General features: G+C 36.4%; 1 protein-coding gene across 1 annotated transcript; it reads right to left on the minus strand.

Moving 5' to 3' along the window:
• Positions 1-2943: 2943 nt before the first annotated feature.
• LOC110442457 (tetratricopeptide repeat protein 16-like) lies at positions 2944-18429 on the minus strand (the record flags this gene model as incomplete). Its single annotated transcript, XM_021486077.1, has 12 exons — positions 18351-18429; positions 16132-16686; positions 15591-15617; positions 14371-14531; positions 13716-14051; positions 12431-12560; positions 10587-10801; positions 9465-9712; positions 5382-5533; positions 4597-4689; positions 3966-4198; positions 2944-3228 (listed from the first exon to the last, which is right to left on the minus strand). Coding segments are annotated over exons 2-12 (2369 nt in total), but the record flags the coding sequence as incomplete, so codon positions are not given.
• Positions 18430-18517: the final 88 nt, after the last annotated feature.

Consider the following 18517-nt stretch of genomic DNA (forward strand, 5'->3'; position numbering starts at 1 on the left):
AGACTCAGTAACTAATACTGTTAGTATAGAAGGAAGTATATCTGTTATTATTTTCATGTCAGACTCAGTAACTAATACTGTTAGTATAGAAGGAAGTATATCTGTAAATATTATCTTCATGTCAGACTCAGTAACTAATACTGTAAGTATAGGAGGAAGTATATCTGTTATTATTTTTATGTCTGACTCAGTAACCATGTCATGTCATACTGATTAACAACAAATATAGTTGATTACGTCTAAATGTTAAGAAGACTAATATTTTTGGTTTGCATTCCTGTCTATAAATTATAAATTGCTACATTAAGTGCTGGGTATTAGGAAGCAGAAACATATTACAATATATTGCAATATTTTACTGAAGACTGAATATTGCGATCAAATTGCAATATATGTGTTATCGAGGATTAAAAAGCCTCAGAGGATGTGTTTTTGAGGTCTTGCAACTTTTTTGTAATAAATAATATATTTCATTTTAATATGTGTTTTAGGAAGTGCTGATCCAGTTTTAGTTGTTTCTTCACCTTGAGGCATGTTAGCTCCTGGTACAAGAAATAACGAAGAAAAAAACCTCTATACTGCTGAATTTCTAACAACCTGTGCTTTTTTCATTTTATTTTCCCTTTTGTTATTCTATTTTGTATTTTAACATGCCCAAGAGTCTATCAATGCAAGGAAACAATAATAATATCATTAACAAGAGGCCCAGAGGGCCAGTATTGCTCATCTGGAAATGTTCACAAAATTGAAATTGAAATAGCCAGATGTTGCTGGAAGTGTACATATATTATATGGTTATTCAGGGGTTATATTTATATGCAATTTGACAAATTCTGTCATTCCTACAGGAAAAGGAGGATTTTGAAGAATTTGCTATGTTTCCCCTATTGGGCCCCACCCCTCTGACCCACCGATGATACAAAATTAAGTCCCCTTCACCAAAGGATGCTTAGACCAAATATGGACATAATCTTGTCATTCCTACAGAATAATAATTTTAAAGCTATTTTTCTATTTTTCCTATTTGGCCCCGCCCCTCTGCCAAATGGGGGTTCAAACCCACCATTTATACAAATTGATTTCCCTTCCAAATAGGATGCTACTGTTCAAATTTGGTCAAAATACCTTCAAAGAAGAATTTTGAAGAATTTACTAAATTATCCCTATTGGGCCCTACCCCACAGGCCCCTGGAGAGTCAGATCCACCATTTATAAAAAAACAAGACAATTCGGCGAATTATAGTCCCCCACCGAATGTAAAATGCACAGATGATAAATTTGTGCAGGAATTAATTCTATATATATGAGTGTTTGACAGACCCACCGTATTCAATAAGGAATAGTGTCAGTGCTACTATTGCAAATAAATCTGGTGGATGTTTACTGGTTAGTTGTACCGTTTTACTATTAAATTGCATCTGGTGACACTAGGTATACTACAGCATTTCATTATCTGATTACATTTGGTGGTATAAATATGAATATCGCTAATTTTAGTAAGCGATATCAGAACCCATGCACAAAGTATGAAGTTCCAGTGACTAGTAGTATAGGAGATAGAGCCCGGACAAACTTTTTCTTTGATGTAGGTCAAAGGACAGAATGTAGGTCAGAGTGACCTACTTTTGATACACGACACACCGCCTCACCAAGGTGAACCCATTCCCCAAGCATGAAGTTCCAGTGACAAGTAGTGTAGGAGATAGCGCCCGGTCGGGATAGCGGAAGGACGGACGGACGGACATGACGCAAAACTACAGTCCCCCCCCCCGGTTCCCGATGGGGGTCTAATTAAGTCCCCTTTAACAAAGGATGTTTCAGACCAAATATGGACAAAATCCTGTCATTCCTACAGAAGAAGAAGAATTTTAAAGAATTTGCTAAATTACCCCTATTTGGCTCTACCCCTCAAGCCCAAGAAGGGTCAGACCCACCATTTATAAAAAAAAAGATTTCCCTTCTCTATAGGATGCTTCTGTTTAAATTTGGTCAAAATACCTTCATCCCAACGGAAGAAGAAGGATATTAAAGCTATTCCCCTATATCCCTTATTGGGCCCCTCCTCTCTGCCCCCAGGGGGGGCCACACCCACCGTTTATACAAAATTGAGTCCCCTTGGCCCAAGGATGCTCCAGACTTAATTAGGATAAAATCTCTTAATCCCTACGGTAGAAGGATTTTAAAGGTTTTACTCTATTTCCCCTATTGGGCCCTGCCCCTCTGCTCTCAGGGGGGCCACACCCATCGTTTATACAAAAATTCAGTCCCCTTGGCTCAAAGATGCTCCAGACTAAATTAAGATAAAATCCCTTAATCCCTACGGTAGAAGGATTTTAAATGTTTTACCTCTATTTCCCCTTTTGGGTCCCGCCCCTCTGCTCCAAGGACGGGGCCACACCAACCGTTTATACAAAATTGTGTCCCCTTGGACCAGGGATGCTCCAGACTAAATTAAGATAGAATCTCTAAATCCCTACGGTAGAAGGTTTTACCTCTATTTCCCCTATTGGGCCCCGCCCCTCTGCTCCTACCATGGCCACACCCACTGGTTAAATAAAATGGAGTCACTTTGGCCCAAGGATGCTCCAGACCAAATTTAGTGAAAATCCCCCCTATGCGTGTGTGTTTTGGGAGGCTGAGATGTATTCATGTTTGTCTCCTTGTGATAGCGCAGAACTGATGCCGACTTTATAGTCCTACCTCACTGAAACATACTGCCGAAGACACCCAGACGATGGATGCTGCGTTATGACATAAACTCACCATGGTCCTTCGGCTAAAAGCTAAAAACGGCATTCCCTTCTGATTGTACTATAAAACTGACACAATCGGGCGAGTGTTTTTTTTAAAATGCAGTTTTTAGTGATATCATTGTTTTTTAATGCATTGCTAGAATCAGGGGAGTGTTGAATGGAAAATATAATAAAAAATAAAGAAATTTACAAAATGGAAAAAAAACAAGGTCCAAATCCCAGGTATCTTTGCACAACTGAAGTCATATTTAAAGACTTTTCAAATTTTAAGGGAAATGCCTGAAACTGACTTTTGACTATATGTACCTGTTTCTTTCCCTCCATTAGTACAAGAGCAAAGTCCTGTTCAGTCATGCATGTCTTGAGTCGCTGAAGGGCTGGTGGGCCAGGTTTGTCTTGCTGTGATACATCAGAGTCTGCCTGACTCCAGTCAGTCCTCACTGCAGAGGGAGGTGGTGGCTGTCCACTTGGCATACTATAAAACAGGTTTACATATTGACAGTTTATGTGGAATCCTAGTATCATTAATAGCTTCAACTATAAAAGTTTAACATAAAGTATTCACAACTCCGAGGTCAAGCAACCCAGCTTGATTTGGTCTGACTTGAATCAAACAGGAAGGAAACCAAAGAGGTAGTCAACTTGCCCTGAGTGAGTTCATCGTAACATTTCTGATACTATGACTGGCTGTCTTGTTGGCCTTCAGTTATTGGCCAGTGTGATGCCATGGTAATGTTATCACAGAATAGGATGTGTATGTCACCATTAAAGTCATGATGAGAACTACAGTAAGCTATTGATTAGCATTATTAACATACAATGCTAAACAAAAAGACAAACAGAACACCTGATTTGTAATTTATGGCAGTATGTTTTCACAAGTCTTCCAATCTTCATTAGTTATATACTCTGATATTAACTAGAGTGGGATAATCATGATAAAATACATTCACAAATAAATCTCTTTTCTTGAGTTTATGTATAAATTGATGGTAAAAAAAGAATATGATGCCACAAAAAGTCCACTTCATCTACATATCGTAGATTTTATCAGATTTCATGTACTATCTGCGGACACCAATCTTCAAATAGATACTCCTTGTAACTTGTGGAATATTAATTTACATAATCCAAAACACTTGACAACCTATTTATTATAAATGTTTAGGAGTTTATCTCACTTAAATGACAGGAAAATAGAATATCACTCACCCTTCATCGAATGTCACCTCCATGGCAGCCATCCTCTTCGACTCCATCGACCTTTTCTGAGGTGGGAACAACACGGCTTTGAGGGCAAGTTTGGCAGTGTCAGCGGCACGACTGTTGATCACGTCCGCCACTGATTTACCGGGAAAGAGGCGCGACAGGATAGATATCACATCCTCATTGGACGGATCCAACAGCAATCCCATCAACAGGTCCTGTCTGGCCCCGACCATACTCTGTAAACAACCTATCCTTGTTAGTGTTGACACAGAAACTATGTATCGTTGTTATTGCTGACATGGAGACAAACTTGTAATTAATATTGTCACAGAAACAAACTACAAACTGCATGTATTTTAATGTCGACACAGTGACAAAATTTGTGTACGGTTGACAAAGAAATTTAGTACCGGAAAGTGGAAATTCTTGCGTGTGGAAATGTCTGCAATGTGACTCTTTAAATCGATCAGGGTGTGGAAGTTTTCACGCTGGCATTTGCTCTTGAATCTATCTCTTATACTCTTGCATAATTTAGTCATACGAAAACAAAAGCATTTCTTTTATAGTACTGAGTTTTACACAGAGACAAACTTAAACTATATTGCCTTTAGATAAAAAAAACAGTGTTACTTACCTCCAACATGTAGCGTGCCCTTGCCCGAGAGATATAGTATTGTCCTACTTTGGGGTTGTGTTTTAGGGCTTCTGTAAACTTGGAATCAGCCTCCTGTGATACAATACAAGACTTGAGTTACCTCAACTTTCACAAAATGTTTTAGAAATAGTTTTCTTCGAGAGTAAGTTACATGTAGTAATCTCTGATTTGAACACTTCTTGTAAAAAATGCAAAATCAAAGTAGCTTATTTTAAACTTGTTTAGGTGGGTTACTTTTTAAAACTAAAAGAGAACAGATGTCCAGGACAGATTGTATCTAGCGATATTGCTTATCTTTGGGAAACCCCTGTTGAAGTATGTATTATCCGCGTCATATTTATTGTGATATATAATTATACATATCTGTGTTATCTACCAGGTACCTATCTGTGTTATCTCCCAGGTACATATCTGTGTTATCTCCCAGGTACATATCTGTGTTATCTCCCAGGTACCTATCTGTGTTATCTACAAGGTACGTATCTGTGTTATCTACCAGGTTCCTATCTGTGTTATCTACCAGGTACGTATCTGTGTTATCTACCAGGTTCCTATCTGTGTTATCTACCAGGTACATATCTGGGTTATCTACCAGGTACCTATCTGTGTTATCTTCCAGGTACATATCTGTGTTATCTCCCAGGTACATATCTGTGTTATCTCCCAGGTACATATCTGTGTTATCTGCCAGGTACCTATCTGTGTTATCTACCCGGTACATATCTGTGTTATCTACCAGGGACCTATCTGTGTGACTTATTTACCGGGTAGTTTTTGTCCTGGTAAGCTGTCACTCCATACTCGTTAAAGATCACCGATATCCTTGCCTGGACGGCAGCATCATTTGGGTCTATCTCTAATGCTTGGTTGTAGTCCTGTAACGCGAAGTTGTAGTCATTCTGCCGGAAAAAACAATCTGAAAAAAATTTATTGGTAACATATTTTACATTATCAACACACATGTATACTGCACAATTAGACAAATATTTAGGTACTGTATGTGAAATCTCTCTATCTTATAAATATACACCTGATAAATGACAGCAGATAACTCCCTTCAACACGTAAAGGTATGAAAGAAACTAGGAAAGTTCAAATTGGAATTTCATTGACCAGGGGGATAAGAATATTTTTCTGAGATACATCTTTTTCAAACTAAACAAGAGGCCCAGAGGGCCTGTATCGCTCACCTGAATATTTAAGCAGTCATAGCAAAATATTCTCATTCAATATCATATTGCACTACAAATATTTCCCTCGCAAACATCTGTTGAAACTACCAGCCAAATATTATTATAAGATTCTATGCTTTTTGGTTCCTCTTCAGAAGTTAATTGACATATTTTTTCCTGTGACCTTGTAAGTAGGTCAATGTCATTTTCCTTCTCATACTTTGTAAGCTCTATCCCAAAAAGCTACCAGCCAAATCTTATGAATCCATTCCATTTGGTTCTTAAGAACAAATCCTTTAAAATGCTGTTGATGTCTGTCCTTTTAGGTAGGTTGAGGTCATTTTCATTCGCAAACTTTGGTGAGCTCTATCCCAGGAAGCCACCAGCCAAATATTATAATTTTATGCTTTCGATTATTCAGAAGAAGCCCTTTGATGTTTTTGACATATTTGACACCTGTGACCTTGAAAGAAGGTCAAGGACATTTTCATTCTCAAACTTTGTCGGTATCTATCTCAGCAAGCCAACAGCCAAATATAAAGATTCTATACCTTTTAGTTCTTCAGGAGAAGTCGTTTAAAGAGTTTTTACATATTTGACTGCTGTGACCTTGAAAGTAAGTCAAGGTCAATTTCATTCTCAAACTTTATCGGGCTCCATCCAAGGAAGCCAACAGCAAAATATGAAGATTCTATACCTTTTAATTCTTCAGAAGAAGTCGTTTAAAGTGTTCGACATATTTGACCGCTGTGACCTTGAAAGTATATCAAGGTCATTTTCAAGATATGTTGGGCTCCATCCCAGGAAGCCATCAGCCAAATATGAAGATTCTATCCCTTTTAGTTTTTCAGAAGAAGTCGTTTGAAGAGTTTTGACACATTTGACCCCTGTGACCGTGAAAGTAGGTCAAGATATATTCATTCTCAAACTTTGTCCGGCTCTATCTCATGAAGCCAACAGCCAAATATGAAAGTTCTATACCTTTTCGTTCTTCAGAAGAAGTCGTTTAAAGTGTTTGACATAATTGACAGCTGTGACCTTGAAAGTACGTCAAGGTCATTTTCATTCTCAAACTTTGTCCGGCTCCATCCCAGGAAGCCAAATATGAAGATTCTATACCATTTAGTTCTTCAGAAGAAGTCGTTTAAAGTTTTTGACATATTTGACCCCTGTGACCTTGAAAGTAGGTCAAGGTCATTTTCATTCTCAAACTTTGTAAGGCTCCTACCAGCGAAGCTATCACCCAAATATCATGACTCTAGGCCTGTCCATTCTTCAGAAAAAGTCGTTAAAAGGAAAGTTGACAGACGACGGACAGACGACGTACGCCGCGCCATGGCATAAGCTCACTAGCCCTTTCGGGCAGGTGAGCTAATAAAAACCATCAGACTGACGTTTTCCAAAATATATTGTTCTGTTTTATTGTTGTTCTCATGCAAAAAATCAATTATTAATATACAATCATGTATTTCAATATTTTATGTAATACATGTACAGAAAATATAATGCATTTTACAAAAAAGTTTTCAATTTGATGACCGACTTGTTTGTATTCTGGACAAAAGGCAACAAATGACGCATTTACTCATAAACAGTATGTGACGATGTCACAAATAATAATTAGAGTTATTACCATACTCATTATACAATATGTATATATAGGGTTTTATTACAATTAAGGGTTATATAACTACCTTATGCAACAAAGATGTGCATATGTTTTGTGTCAGAGTTATCTTCATTAATTATATAATATGTTTTCTTACTCATATATTAAAACTTTTGTAACAGGAGAACTCTAGACAGAGGCTCTACCAATTCAGCTACCTGGTCGCCGCGATCGACTCAGTCCAGTGACACTACATTCCTTCTTCCTTTTTCTAAATCTTCGCCACCGAAGACATCTATATACTACCTGGGAATCAATACAAGGGGGAAAATCTGCCAGCTGATAGTTTTTCCCCTAAACAACAAACCCAAATGGAGAAAAAAACAGCCAGCAAATTGTTTCACCCTCCCTAAACATCAATACCAAAAATTGAAAAAGAGTGGAAAAATCAGCTAGTTGTTGTTTTCTAGCTAATCAGCTAGCTAATTTCTTTCCCCGGGATAAAAATATCTAATGGGAGAAAGTAACAGCTAGCTGATTCTTTCCCCCGGGAAACTTTCAGCAGGGAGGAAATAATTTGCTGTTACACCAGTATTTCTTGAACCCGAGGATAAACCCCTATCTCCCTAAAAACTCTAATCAGGTTTACAACTTGAGGTTACTATACTATTGTAAAAATTTACATAGAGGGATTCAAAAGATATTCTCTATACATGCTTTCTTACTACAAACAGACAGACACACAAATATAGGGATGCACGCACAGACGCACTGAGTAAGCATTTACTATGTACCCCTTCTCGACTAAGTGGGTGGGTAGTGGGGTAACAATGAAAAAATAATAAAGTAAAACTTTGCTTTTATGTCATAGTATTATTACACTCATTTATTACACTGGACAGCAGTTTGAGTATATAACATAATATTTGTGACATGACTTCTTTACTTGTGATAAACAAAGTACAGCACCACCATTTTCACATGGTTTTTGATACATTTCCATGTGTATGTACATTGCCAGTCCAATATGGACTTTAACATTGACCTAAATGATCAGCTACCGGTACTCATAATTTTCAATTAAAATCTTAATGTTTTTTGTTCCATACTGATCAGTGAGTAGTATTTTACAAACAGTTTTCAATGTATTCACTGAGAAACTGAGTTTCAACGTAATAAACTCAGAAAAATGTCATTTTTTGATTTTGTGCAGTTTTTATGCTCAACATCTGCCCATAGAAACATGACCCATAGAAACATCCACCCATGGAAACATTTTGTAATGAAAGCATGTATCCATGGAAACATCAAGTCATGGAAACATCTATCCATAGAAACATCAAGTCATGGAAACATCTACCCTTGGAAACATCCACCAGCTGGTAGTCTTGTTTTCCCATAATTATTATTGATGTCACTAAGTGTGATGTCATTAACTGTGATGTCAGCATAAAATAATGTCAGTAATTAGAGTGATGTCAGTATAAAATAATGACACTAAACATGATGTCATTAAGGTTGATATCAGTATAAAATAATGTCACCAAGTGTGATGTCACTAAGTATGATGGCAATATAAGATAATGGCACNTACAAATAGCAAAAAGAAAATTACCATAACAAATAGCAAGAAGAAAATAACCATAAAATTGCCATAACAAATAGTAAAAAGAAAATTACCATAACAAATAGCAAAAAGAAAATTACCATAAAATTGCCATAACAAATAGCTAAAAGAAAATTACCATAACAAATAGCAAAAAGAAAATTACCATAACAAATAGCAAAAAGAAAAGTACCATAAGAAATAGCGAAAAGAAAATTACCATAACAAATAGCAAAAAGAAAATTACCATAAAATTGCCATAACAAATAGCAAAGAGAAAATTACCATAACAAATAGCAAAAGTAAAATTACCATAACAAATAGCCGAAACAGCATTACCATAACAAATAGCCGAAACAGCATTACCATAACAAATAGCCCAAACAGCATTACCAAACAAATAGCCAAAAGAACATTACCATAATAAATAGCAAAAAGAAAATTCTACTTGATGCATTACCTCCCCTGTTAATATAGAGCCCCTTCTCTCGCTTCTCTCCCTTGATGGCCTTATTTAGGAGAATAATGGATTCCTCGTAGAATCCTTTGGTGAAGCACTCGACAGCGAAGTCATTGTAAGTAAGGAGCAGTTGTCTTTGAGAGTCCAGATAGACTTGGCTCTCTTCGTTGTGGTCACATTTGTCCAGGGCGAGCAGGAAATCATCGATAGCTGCATTAAAATCACCCAGTTTCCGGTGGAGGGTACCTCTGTAGAGGAAAGCAAACCTTTGGTTACATGTTGTTTCTGGTGCATTTTTAATGTAAATAGAAACAGATTTAAGATTGTTTGATTCACAGTTTTGAATTTATTTCATCTGGTAATACACACTGAGAAATAAAACTATTTGTATCTTTAAAGAAAAACAATGGTAATCTCTAGCTGTCTTGCAGTGAAAGGCGAGCGAATACACCACTGCACCATCTAGAAAACACACATGATCAGGCAAGTGGCCCCGTACATTTTCATGTCTGACCAGGGATCGAACCCCAGCAAATCAGATGTGAAAAGGTTACCTGTCTGCCCACATGGGTTTATTCTGGGTACTATCGTTTCCTCCCATATTAAGACCCCTGCACACATCTTTGCCAACAAGAGTAATTAATGTCAGTTTATGAACTTGTTTTATCATTGCTGTAAAATAAATGAAATCTTATTTTCAATAATGGTAACTAGTAAACCATCTACATTTCCAGTAAAATTATACCTATTAATTACGTCTACCAAGTTTCAAGGAAATTGTATGGAAACTGAGGAGCAAAATGGCCAGAAATTATGTCGGAAAATTTGTATTCAGATATTCATGGAAATTCTACAAATGATTAGGATAACTCTACCAAGTTTCAAGGGAATCAAATGGAAACTAAGGGTCTAAATGTACAAACAAGATTGTGAATATGATGGGATGATTCCAGATTAATACCTCCCCCCTCAAAAAAACCCTGTTCCTGAAGTAAAAATACTGATCATTGATCAATTGATCTTTGCTTCTTATGAATGAACACTAACATCAGACCTTGTGAAATTAGATCAATACATGCATATACAGCTGTGATGTAAGAATTTCAGCACTATCTAATTCACCTGAGGACATCGAAGTCTGCCATGTTAGGGTTGGTTTCTATGGCGATGGAAATCTTCTGAAGGGCCTCCCTGTGTTTGCCAGCCAGGTTGAGCTGTGTTGCCTGGGCTTTGTTCTCCTGGGCACGGCGTTCTAGATGGGCCATCATCTTCTGGGCCTCTACATGGCCCTCATCTAGTGATAGGGCATCCTTTATGTCATAGTAACACAGGGTTGTCTGGAACATTCAACAACATGGAATCAACAAACAATTCAACTCTTCATTGACAAGGATAGCATTTAAAAACAAATGAAAAGACATTGAAAATGTATTTCACCTGATGAAAGCATTCTGTTATAAGTAAGGATATTTAGTGTGACCTACCTAGTAGCTAAAAATGACTTTGTACAGGCTTTCAAAAATACAAAGTGTTCAATTTAGACAAGGCACATTGTATATGTAACAAGGCATCAGAAGTGATACAAATCCCCTCGCATTCACACATTGTGTGCCATGCATATGTATGAGGAAATGAATAAACAATTCAATAACGACTGCATCTGTTGAAGGTATTGCCATGGCAAACAATTGTATCAAGTTTCACGAAATTCCGTTGAGGAATGGATTCGAAAGAGCACTGACAAAGTTTTTCGGAAAATAGTAACATTGTCATACCAGACACTTGTATCAAGTTTCATGAAATTCTACTGAGGAATGCAGTCGCTACAGCGATGACTGAAGTTTTTTCTAAAAGCAGTAACAGTGACTTTGACCTTCAACGTAGAAATCCGAAATGCGAACTTGTTCAAGGTATTGTCATACCAAACTCTTGTATGAAGTTTCACGCAATTCCGTTCAAGAATGAAGTCGCTAGAAAGATGACAAAGTTTTCTAAAAATAGTAACAGTGACCTTGACCTTCAAGCAGTAATCGGAAAAGCGAACTTGTTCAAGGTATTGTCATAACAAACACTTAATTGTATGAAGTTTCATGAAATTTGGTTAAGTAATGAAGTCGCTAGAGCGATGACAAAGTTTTTCTAAAAATAGAAACAGTGACCTTGACCTTCAAAGCAGTTACCCAAAATGTAAACTTGTTCCAGGTATTGTCATACCAAACACTTATGAAGTTTCACGAAATTCTGTTGAGAAATGAAGTCGCTAGAGTGATGACAAAGAGTGTAACATACATATATACGTACATATGTGTGTAAATATGTACGAGCGTAATCCTATATCCCCTTGAACTTTCGTTGCGAGGGGATAATAAAGCCACAACAAAATTTGAATAAGCAGAAATAAATCTATATGTTACACTGTGATCATGGCAATCCAGATGTCTTTACAAGACTATGTGTTCTTGTCTGTCCTAGTAAACACTAACAACAGTATCAGCATATCTGGTATAGACCTAACTTTAACAACCACCTTCAAAGGAGTTCTTAAGTTTCAGGATGCAACTTTTAATGTTTGATAATAAATTTCCAAACAAAGCCCATTTCATTTTTTTGTCTTCAGTTAACAAAATAAATTTTATGGATGACAATCTCAAATGTGGGCCAGAGCTATAGGTGAAAATCAATACAACCTGTCCAAATGTCAACTGTTTCCACCCACCCTTTCTAATGAATCAAACCTGCCATTGGTAGTCCCTTTGTCAGGGATACTTTTTATTGAAAGAATGGCGCAGATTGGAGAACTCTCTCTACTGATAGAAGGAAAAGACCACATATGCACACTTTTTATTGACAGAAGGCCAATTTCAAGGTCACATTCTAGTGATAGAAGGGAGAGACCATCTGAGGGATACATATTATTGACAGAACATGTAGGGATATAATCTGTCATGTAAGTTTGCTGTACTCACATTCCTAAACATCTCGTGTAAGCGGGCCCTCATTATGTATAGGTCAGGATTGTTGACCTCTGTTTCTAGTCGTTTGTTCACCAGGGCCAGACACTCGCCATGTCTCTGGAGGGCAGCTAGACAAGTGATGCTTCAATACAAATATCACAAACCATCAAACTACCACTGTATCTTACTCAAACAATACAAATATCACAAACGATAAAACAAACACACTATCTTACTCAAATAATTCAAATATCACAAACAATCAAACTAACACACTATCTTACTCAAACAATACAAATATCACAAACAATCAAACTAACACACTATCTTACTCAAACAATACAAATATCACAAACAATCAAACGAACACACTATCTTACTCAAATAATTCAAATATCACAAACGATCAAACTGACACACTATCTTACTCAAACAATACAAATATCACAAACAATCAAACCCAGTATCTTACTCAAACAATACAAATATCACAGACAATCAAACACAGTATCTTACTCAAACAATATAAATATCACAAACAATCAAACAAACACACTATCTTACTCAAACAATACAATTATCACAAACAATCAAACGAACACACTATCTTACTCAAACAATACAAATATCACAAACAATCAAACTAACACAGTATCTTACTAAAAATATACAAATATCACAAACAATCAAACTAACACTGTATCTTACTCAAACAATACAAATATCACAAACAATCAAACTAACACAGTATCTTACTAAAAATACACAAATATCACAAACAATCAAATGAACACACTATCTTACTCAAACAATACAAATATCACAAACAATCAAACAAACACAATATCTTATTAAAAATATTAAATGTACACACAAAAGTTTCAAGCAAATGCAATGGTAACCTTGACCTTACATTGTATGATATACATTTCTTTTTCTTGTACAAACTTTCTTAATTATTATAGACATAATTATGAACCTTTCATCTTCAAAAAGTAACCCAAGATTTAAGTACTAGAAACAGCAAGTGTTTTAAAGAAAAAAAAATTCAATGAAAATACTACTTACATTCTTTGTAAACCATGCAGACAAATGATTAGAATGGAAATTTTATGGAGGTTTCATTTGCAAACCTTATTTCTATCCTTCACAAATCGGAAATATCTAAAATTTTGAAAATATGTACAATGTAAATACCATTCTTTGCCTTTATGCCTCCTTGTAATCTTGGTATCTGGTTTTATAATCGACCAGTAGCCTTATAAAGTACCAAGTCCTACAGTATCACTTTTCTTACCTTCGTATATGGTATCCTACATTATCAGGGTTCATTTCAGCAGCACTAGAAAAACATTCTAAAGCCTCAGGATAAAGTCTCTGGTCAAACAATGTCTGTCCTTGGAAGTAATAAAGAAATGACAACCGTGAGTAATATCCGTCATTGTTTGCTTCAAGAAGACATGCCTTTTTGTAGTTCAAAATGGCTGACTTGAAATCACACAACTGAATGTAGGCCTCGGCCCGTGCCACGTGGTATTTGGGTATGTCTGGCACCAGTCCCATGGCTTTGTTTACAGCATTTATACACCCCTGGTGGTCACCACTGGCCTTTAACAACATTGCTTTTGTAAAACTGAAAATCAAGAATGAACCTGTTACATCATTGTTAATGAGCTGATACAAAGATGTAAGATTGGCATTATTTACCAGTAAAAGCACTGTATTGTTTATGTCATATCCATCACAAAGAAATCAAGCAAAAGCATTTTTATTCAATTTCTGCATAAAACGTCTAAAGAAGTTGTAAATAATTTAAAAGGGCTTACTAATTTAAAACTGGCTTGAAGTTTGAGAAGAACTTAATTTTTTGTTTGAAAGTTTGGCATACGTTGATGCTGTTACAATGTGTAATTCACAGAGGAGGTAAACATGTAGACATAAAGTGGCCTTACTGCTCTGCTGCCTTCCTCTCTATGATATCCTGCATGCCTGTGGAGTATTTCTGTACAGGCCCCCAGTCCTCTGTCTTGAATATACTGTTGCGGGTCCATCGCCTGGCCCTCGCCTTGTCTAGCATGTCCTCACTTACTGTCGTACTAAACACAGTGGCAGGCTACAAAACACACAGTCACATCATTATGCAGCTGACTTCAGCTCGATTTTCACTTTTTTCTTTTTATATTTAGCTACTTACTTACCAACATGTATAATAATTTATACATGTTTTTGCACAGATGTATACTTCTAAGATGTGCAATACTATTGCTATGTTTAAGTTGATACTTTAATCATCAAGATAAATGAAAACCATTACCTATTTACTTCGAAATTGTTCTTATATGTAGACAAATTAGAATTTAATGTAATAATCTGTAGGTGTATATAAACACAGATAACAATTATAAACTACAATATATGGTATTAAAACAAGTGACAAAAACCCTGCATTGTGTTGAACAAGGTGACATGCAAAGACCCAGCAAGGTGTACATGTGGTAGACCAGGTGACAAGCACAAACATCCAGCATTTTGTGGAACAGTAAAAGACTATCAGGTCACATGCAAACATCCTGACTGCATTGTGTGTCGTAACAGGTGACATGCAAACACCCTGTATTGTGTGGTATAACAAAGTGGTCAACAGGGTTGAGGTGTGGTTGGACAAAAATGGACGCCAAAAGGTTGGGGAAAACGCTGAAACTCACATAAGTGAGTAAATTCTCAGAATAAATGTGTAGCAAATGTTCATTCTATTCTTATATTCTCAAAACATAAATGAAAGTTCAGTAATTAAAAAAAAAATGAATATATTAACCAAACACATTACATGTACAAGAATTATTACACTGATAATTTGTTGGAATTTTGACCATGTCATTCCTACAGCTGTGTACAGGGTTAGCAGGGGCCTGGGGAAGTGCATGACGAGGATGGATGGAAGACTTGGATAAATCAACAGGGTACAGAACAAGTGATGGCAACTAAAGAATGGTGTTCAGGCAACAACAAGTCCTTCTTTTTAACTTTTATTTATTAAATTCATACATTTATATATACATGAAGTATAAAGTCTAAAGCTTAACTTTGAATATCAAAATCATTCAATGAAAAATATTTCTTATCTTAACACATGTATGGATACCTAATAGGCTATCCATATGACAAGTCTTACCCCATAAAACATAGTTGACTGAAATGGCTGAAAAGCATAATCATGACAATAAAACAAAATGATGACAAAGAAAATGTGATTGTGAAGCAATTACATGCATGATCAAAATAATGTTTACTAGCATGAACTGAAAAAAAACATCATATGAGACACACAAACAGCACAGAAAATGAATACGAACAACAAAACCTGATGGTAAACATGTATCTGGTGGTTCAATTTTAGACAGCAAACTTCTTCAGGACGAAAGTGATAATACCTCAGAGAATGTTTCAACTGACAGACCAGTATAGTATGATTTCTATCATTTCATATCTGTTTTGCTTGGTGTGACCATATCTGATTAATTGTCATCAGTTGATTTACATTAAAAAGTAGTTCTAGCTTCTTCAACAAATGTTTGGCCATTTTAATCTGCATGGGCAGGACAGCTAGATTACCTGTTGCTTCAAAGTATTTAAAAAGTTTTAAGATTCCAGTTAAGAAAAATATTACAATTCTAAGAGACTACTGAGCAGGAAAATGAGATCTTGATGATTACCTTTTTATCTGCAGCAGAATTGTTATCGTCCTCTTTTGAGGTCCCGGCATCACCACTTGCACCATCAGTCACATCAGTTTTAGATGCCTGCGGATCAGTTACATCTGTTGTGGAATTGCTTGGCATCTGAACCAGAGAAGTGTCCTCCAGCTGCAACAACTGTGAAGCACTACTAAGTTCTTTGTCTGAATTGGTAAATGTTGACTCATCCACTATTTCTTTCATTGCTTCCTCTGTTCGCTTGTCTTGTTCCTCTGCAAATATTGTGGAGGATTTTGTAAAAGTATGTTCTAGTTGAGGATAAAACTGGTGAATGTTAACCATTTTCTTTTTACCAACAGTTGAATCTGAGATTTCTGAGAGCTCCATTTCGACAGGGCTTACTCTGGGTTCAGAGTAGTATTCCTCCTTAGCAGCCTCTGGCTCAGCTTCCTCCACAATACTCGTCATACTGGGGTTGGTTAGCTCTGTATCTTGCCTTACCTCCATGGTGATTTGAAGGTTAATATCTTTCACATTCCTGCTGTAAGTGTGTCATTGTTTGAAACTCTTAATCTGTAATAAAAGAAATAACTTATGTGAACATTTCAACTGAATGTTTTATAGCTAATAAATTGCTTTAAAGCTGAAATAAGTGCTTAACTTGACACAACTGTTATTTATTAGCATGATATAAAAATGTTGCATACAAAATCCTCACAAAAATTATTATGTTTTCCATCATGCCATATTGCCCAATATCCAAGTATATTTTAATGAACAATCTACAGAACTGTTTGCGTGGACAGACCTTCAGGAATTATTAAATGACCACACTATTCTAGTTTGTCCCTGACTAGTGTACGTATGCATACCTTCCCAGTGTGGGACCCTACAACCAACAGCACATAGACATGTCAGTGCAACTTCAGTACTTTCTGCCAGATTGACCACTAATAACTGTTATAGCAGGGACACTTGATGTGTTATTGCCATACTTTAACAGTAGACATGGAAACCACTACTGCAGGAATGAGCCTACAGGAACAGGGCAGTGATGTTATACAGTCAGAATAAGTCGGAATAATATGATGTCAGAATAAAAATACATGTTAGCAATCCAGAATGAGCAACTTTTTTATATGCATTTAACAACGTAGTACCTGAATGAACTATGTACTGAGTTTTTTAAGCAGCTGATTTACACAATAAGTCTCAAAGAGGTTTTTTTCAGTTTCACTGTCAACCAGTGACCAGGTAGCTCAAGTGGATAAAATGTCTGTCTACAGTTTGGTCCCAAGTTCAAATCCCAATCTGTCCCCATTTTATTTTTCATCTCCTGTTACAGTAGTGTCTATAACCATGCAACCCATTGTTTCCAGTACTGTGGCGTACTGTGGATATGATTGCCAAAAGGATATACCTACACCTGTGTTGTAAATAATGTTGTTTGCTGGGACAAGACTTAGGTAAAAGGAGACAGGTGTGTAGTGGGACTAAGTCTGGAGCCTGCATGTCTAGAGTTTTGGGACCAATCAGGGGTTCAAATTCGGTCTGACCCCATTGCATTTCCCATCTCTTATAAGTTCTTCTTCTGTCAAAGTACAGTCCTCCTAGTGGAGCATCACATAAGTTTTAACAAATTAAATTTTATCTCCATTCATATCAAAAATATTTTACAGCCCTATCAGTAAAAGCCGAGATTTGAACTTTTTGGAACACATATTCTTAAAAGGCGATTTCAATCTCTGCCAACATTGCACGACGGCGACAAAACCTGGTGTATTCTTTCAAACTGAAATATGACCCTTGTATGATAAAATAGCATTACTTAGTTGCATTTCAGTAGCCTGTTGTAGATTATTGTGCTGTGACCCTACCGAGAGTGGTCCCTCAACTCCCTTCAGCTGGAGTTGAAAAAGATCTTAGATGGGAAAGCCAACCTTTACTGTAACAGCCACCATTCAAGGCTATATATGCACTACATACAGTATGAATTAATCCTTTAAAATATATATCTGCACTATAAAACAGTATAAAAATGTTTGTTTTGCTAAAACTTCATTCATTTTGTCATGTTTCTTTTACTACCTAACTTGGAAATAAAGTAGGTCTACATTTGATTTTGTTTTTTATTTGATTTGATTACAATAGGGTACGTCTGGACATATAAACTCTTACAAATCTCAAGCCAATTGGATATATATCACACACATCTGACAGCCATATCGGAAGAATACCTCAATGTTTTTCGCAGTTTTCGTGTAGCTTTCATGGTTTGCGATATCGAGCCGCCATATTGTTGACAAAATTGCTAAGGGGCTTTGCGCATGCACTATACACAATATTCGGATGAAGAAAAGGAGTTTTTCATTGGCTGATTGGAAAGCAATTTCGAAACTTTAAC

Source organism: Mizuhopecten yessoensis, unplaced genomic scaffold (genome assembly GCF_002113885.1).
Source record: "Mizuhopecten yessoensis strain PY_sf001 unplaced genomic scaffold, ASM211388v2 scaffold716267, whole genome shotgun sequence".
Lineage (NCBI taxonomy): Eukaryota > Metazoa > Mollusca > Bivalvia > Pectinida > Pectinidae > Mizuhopecten > Mizuhopecten yessoensis.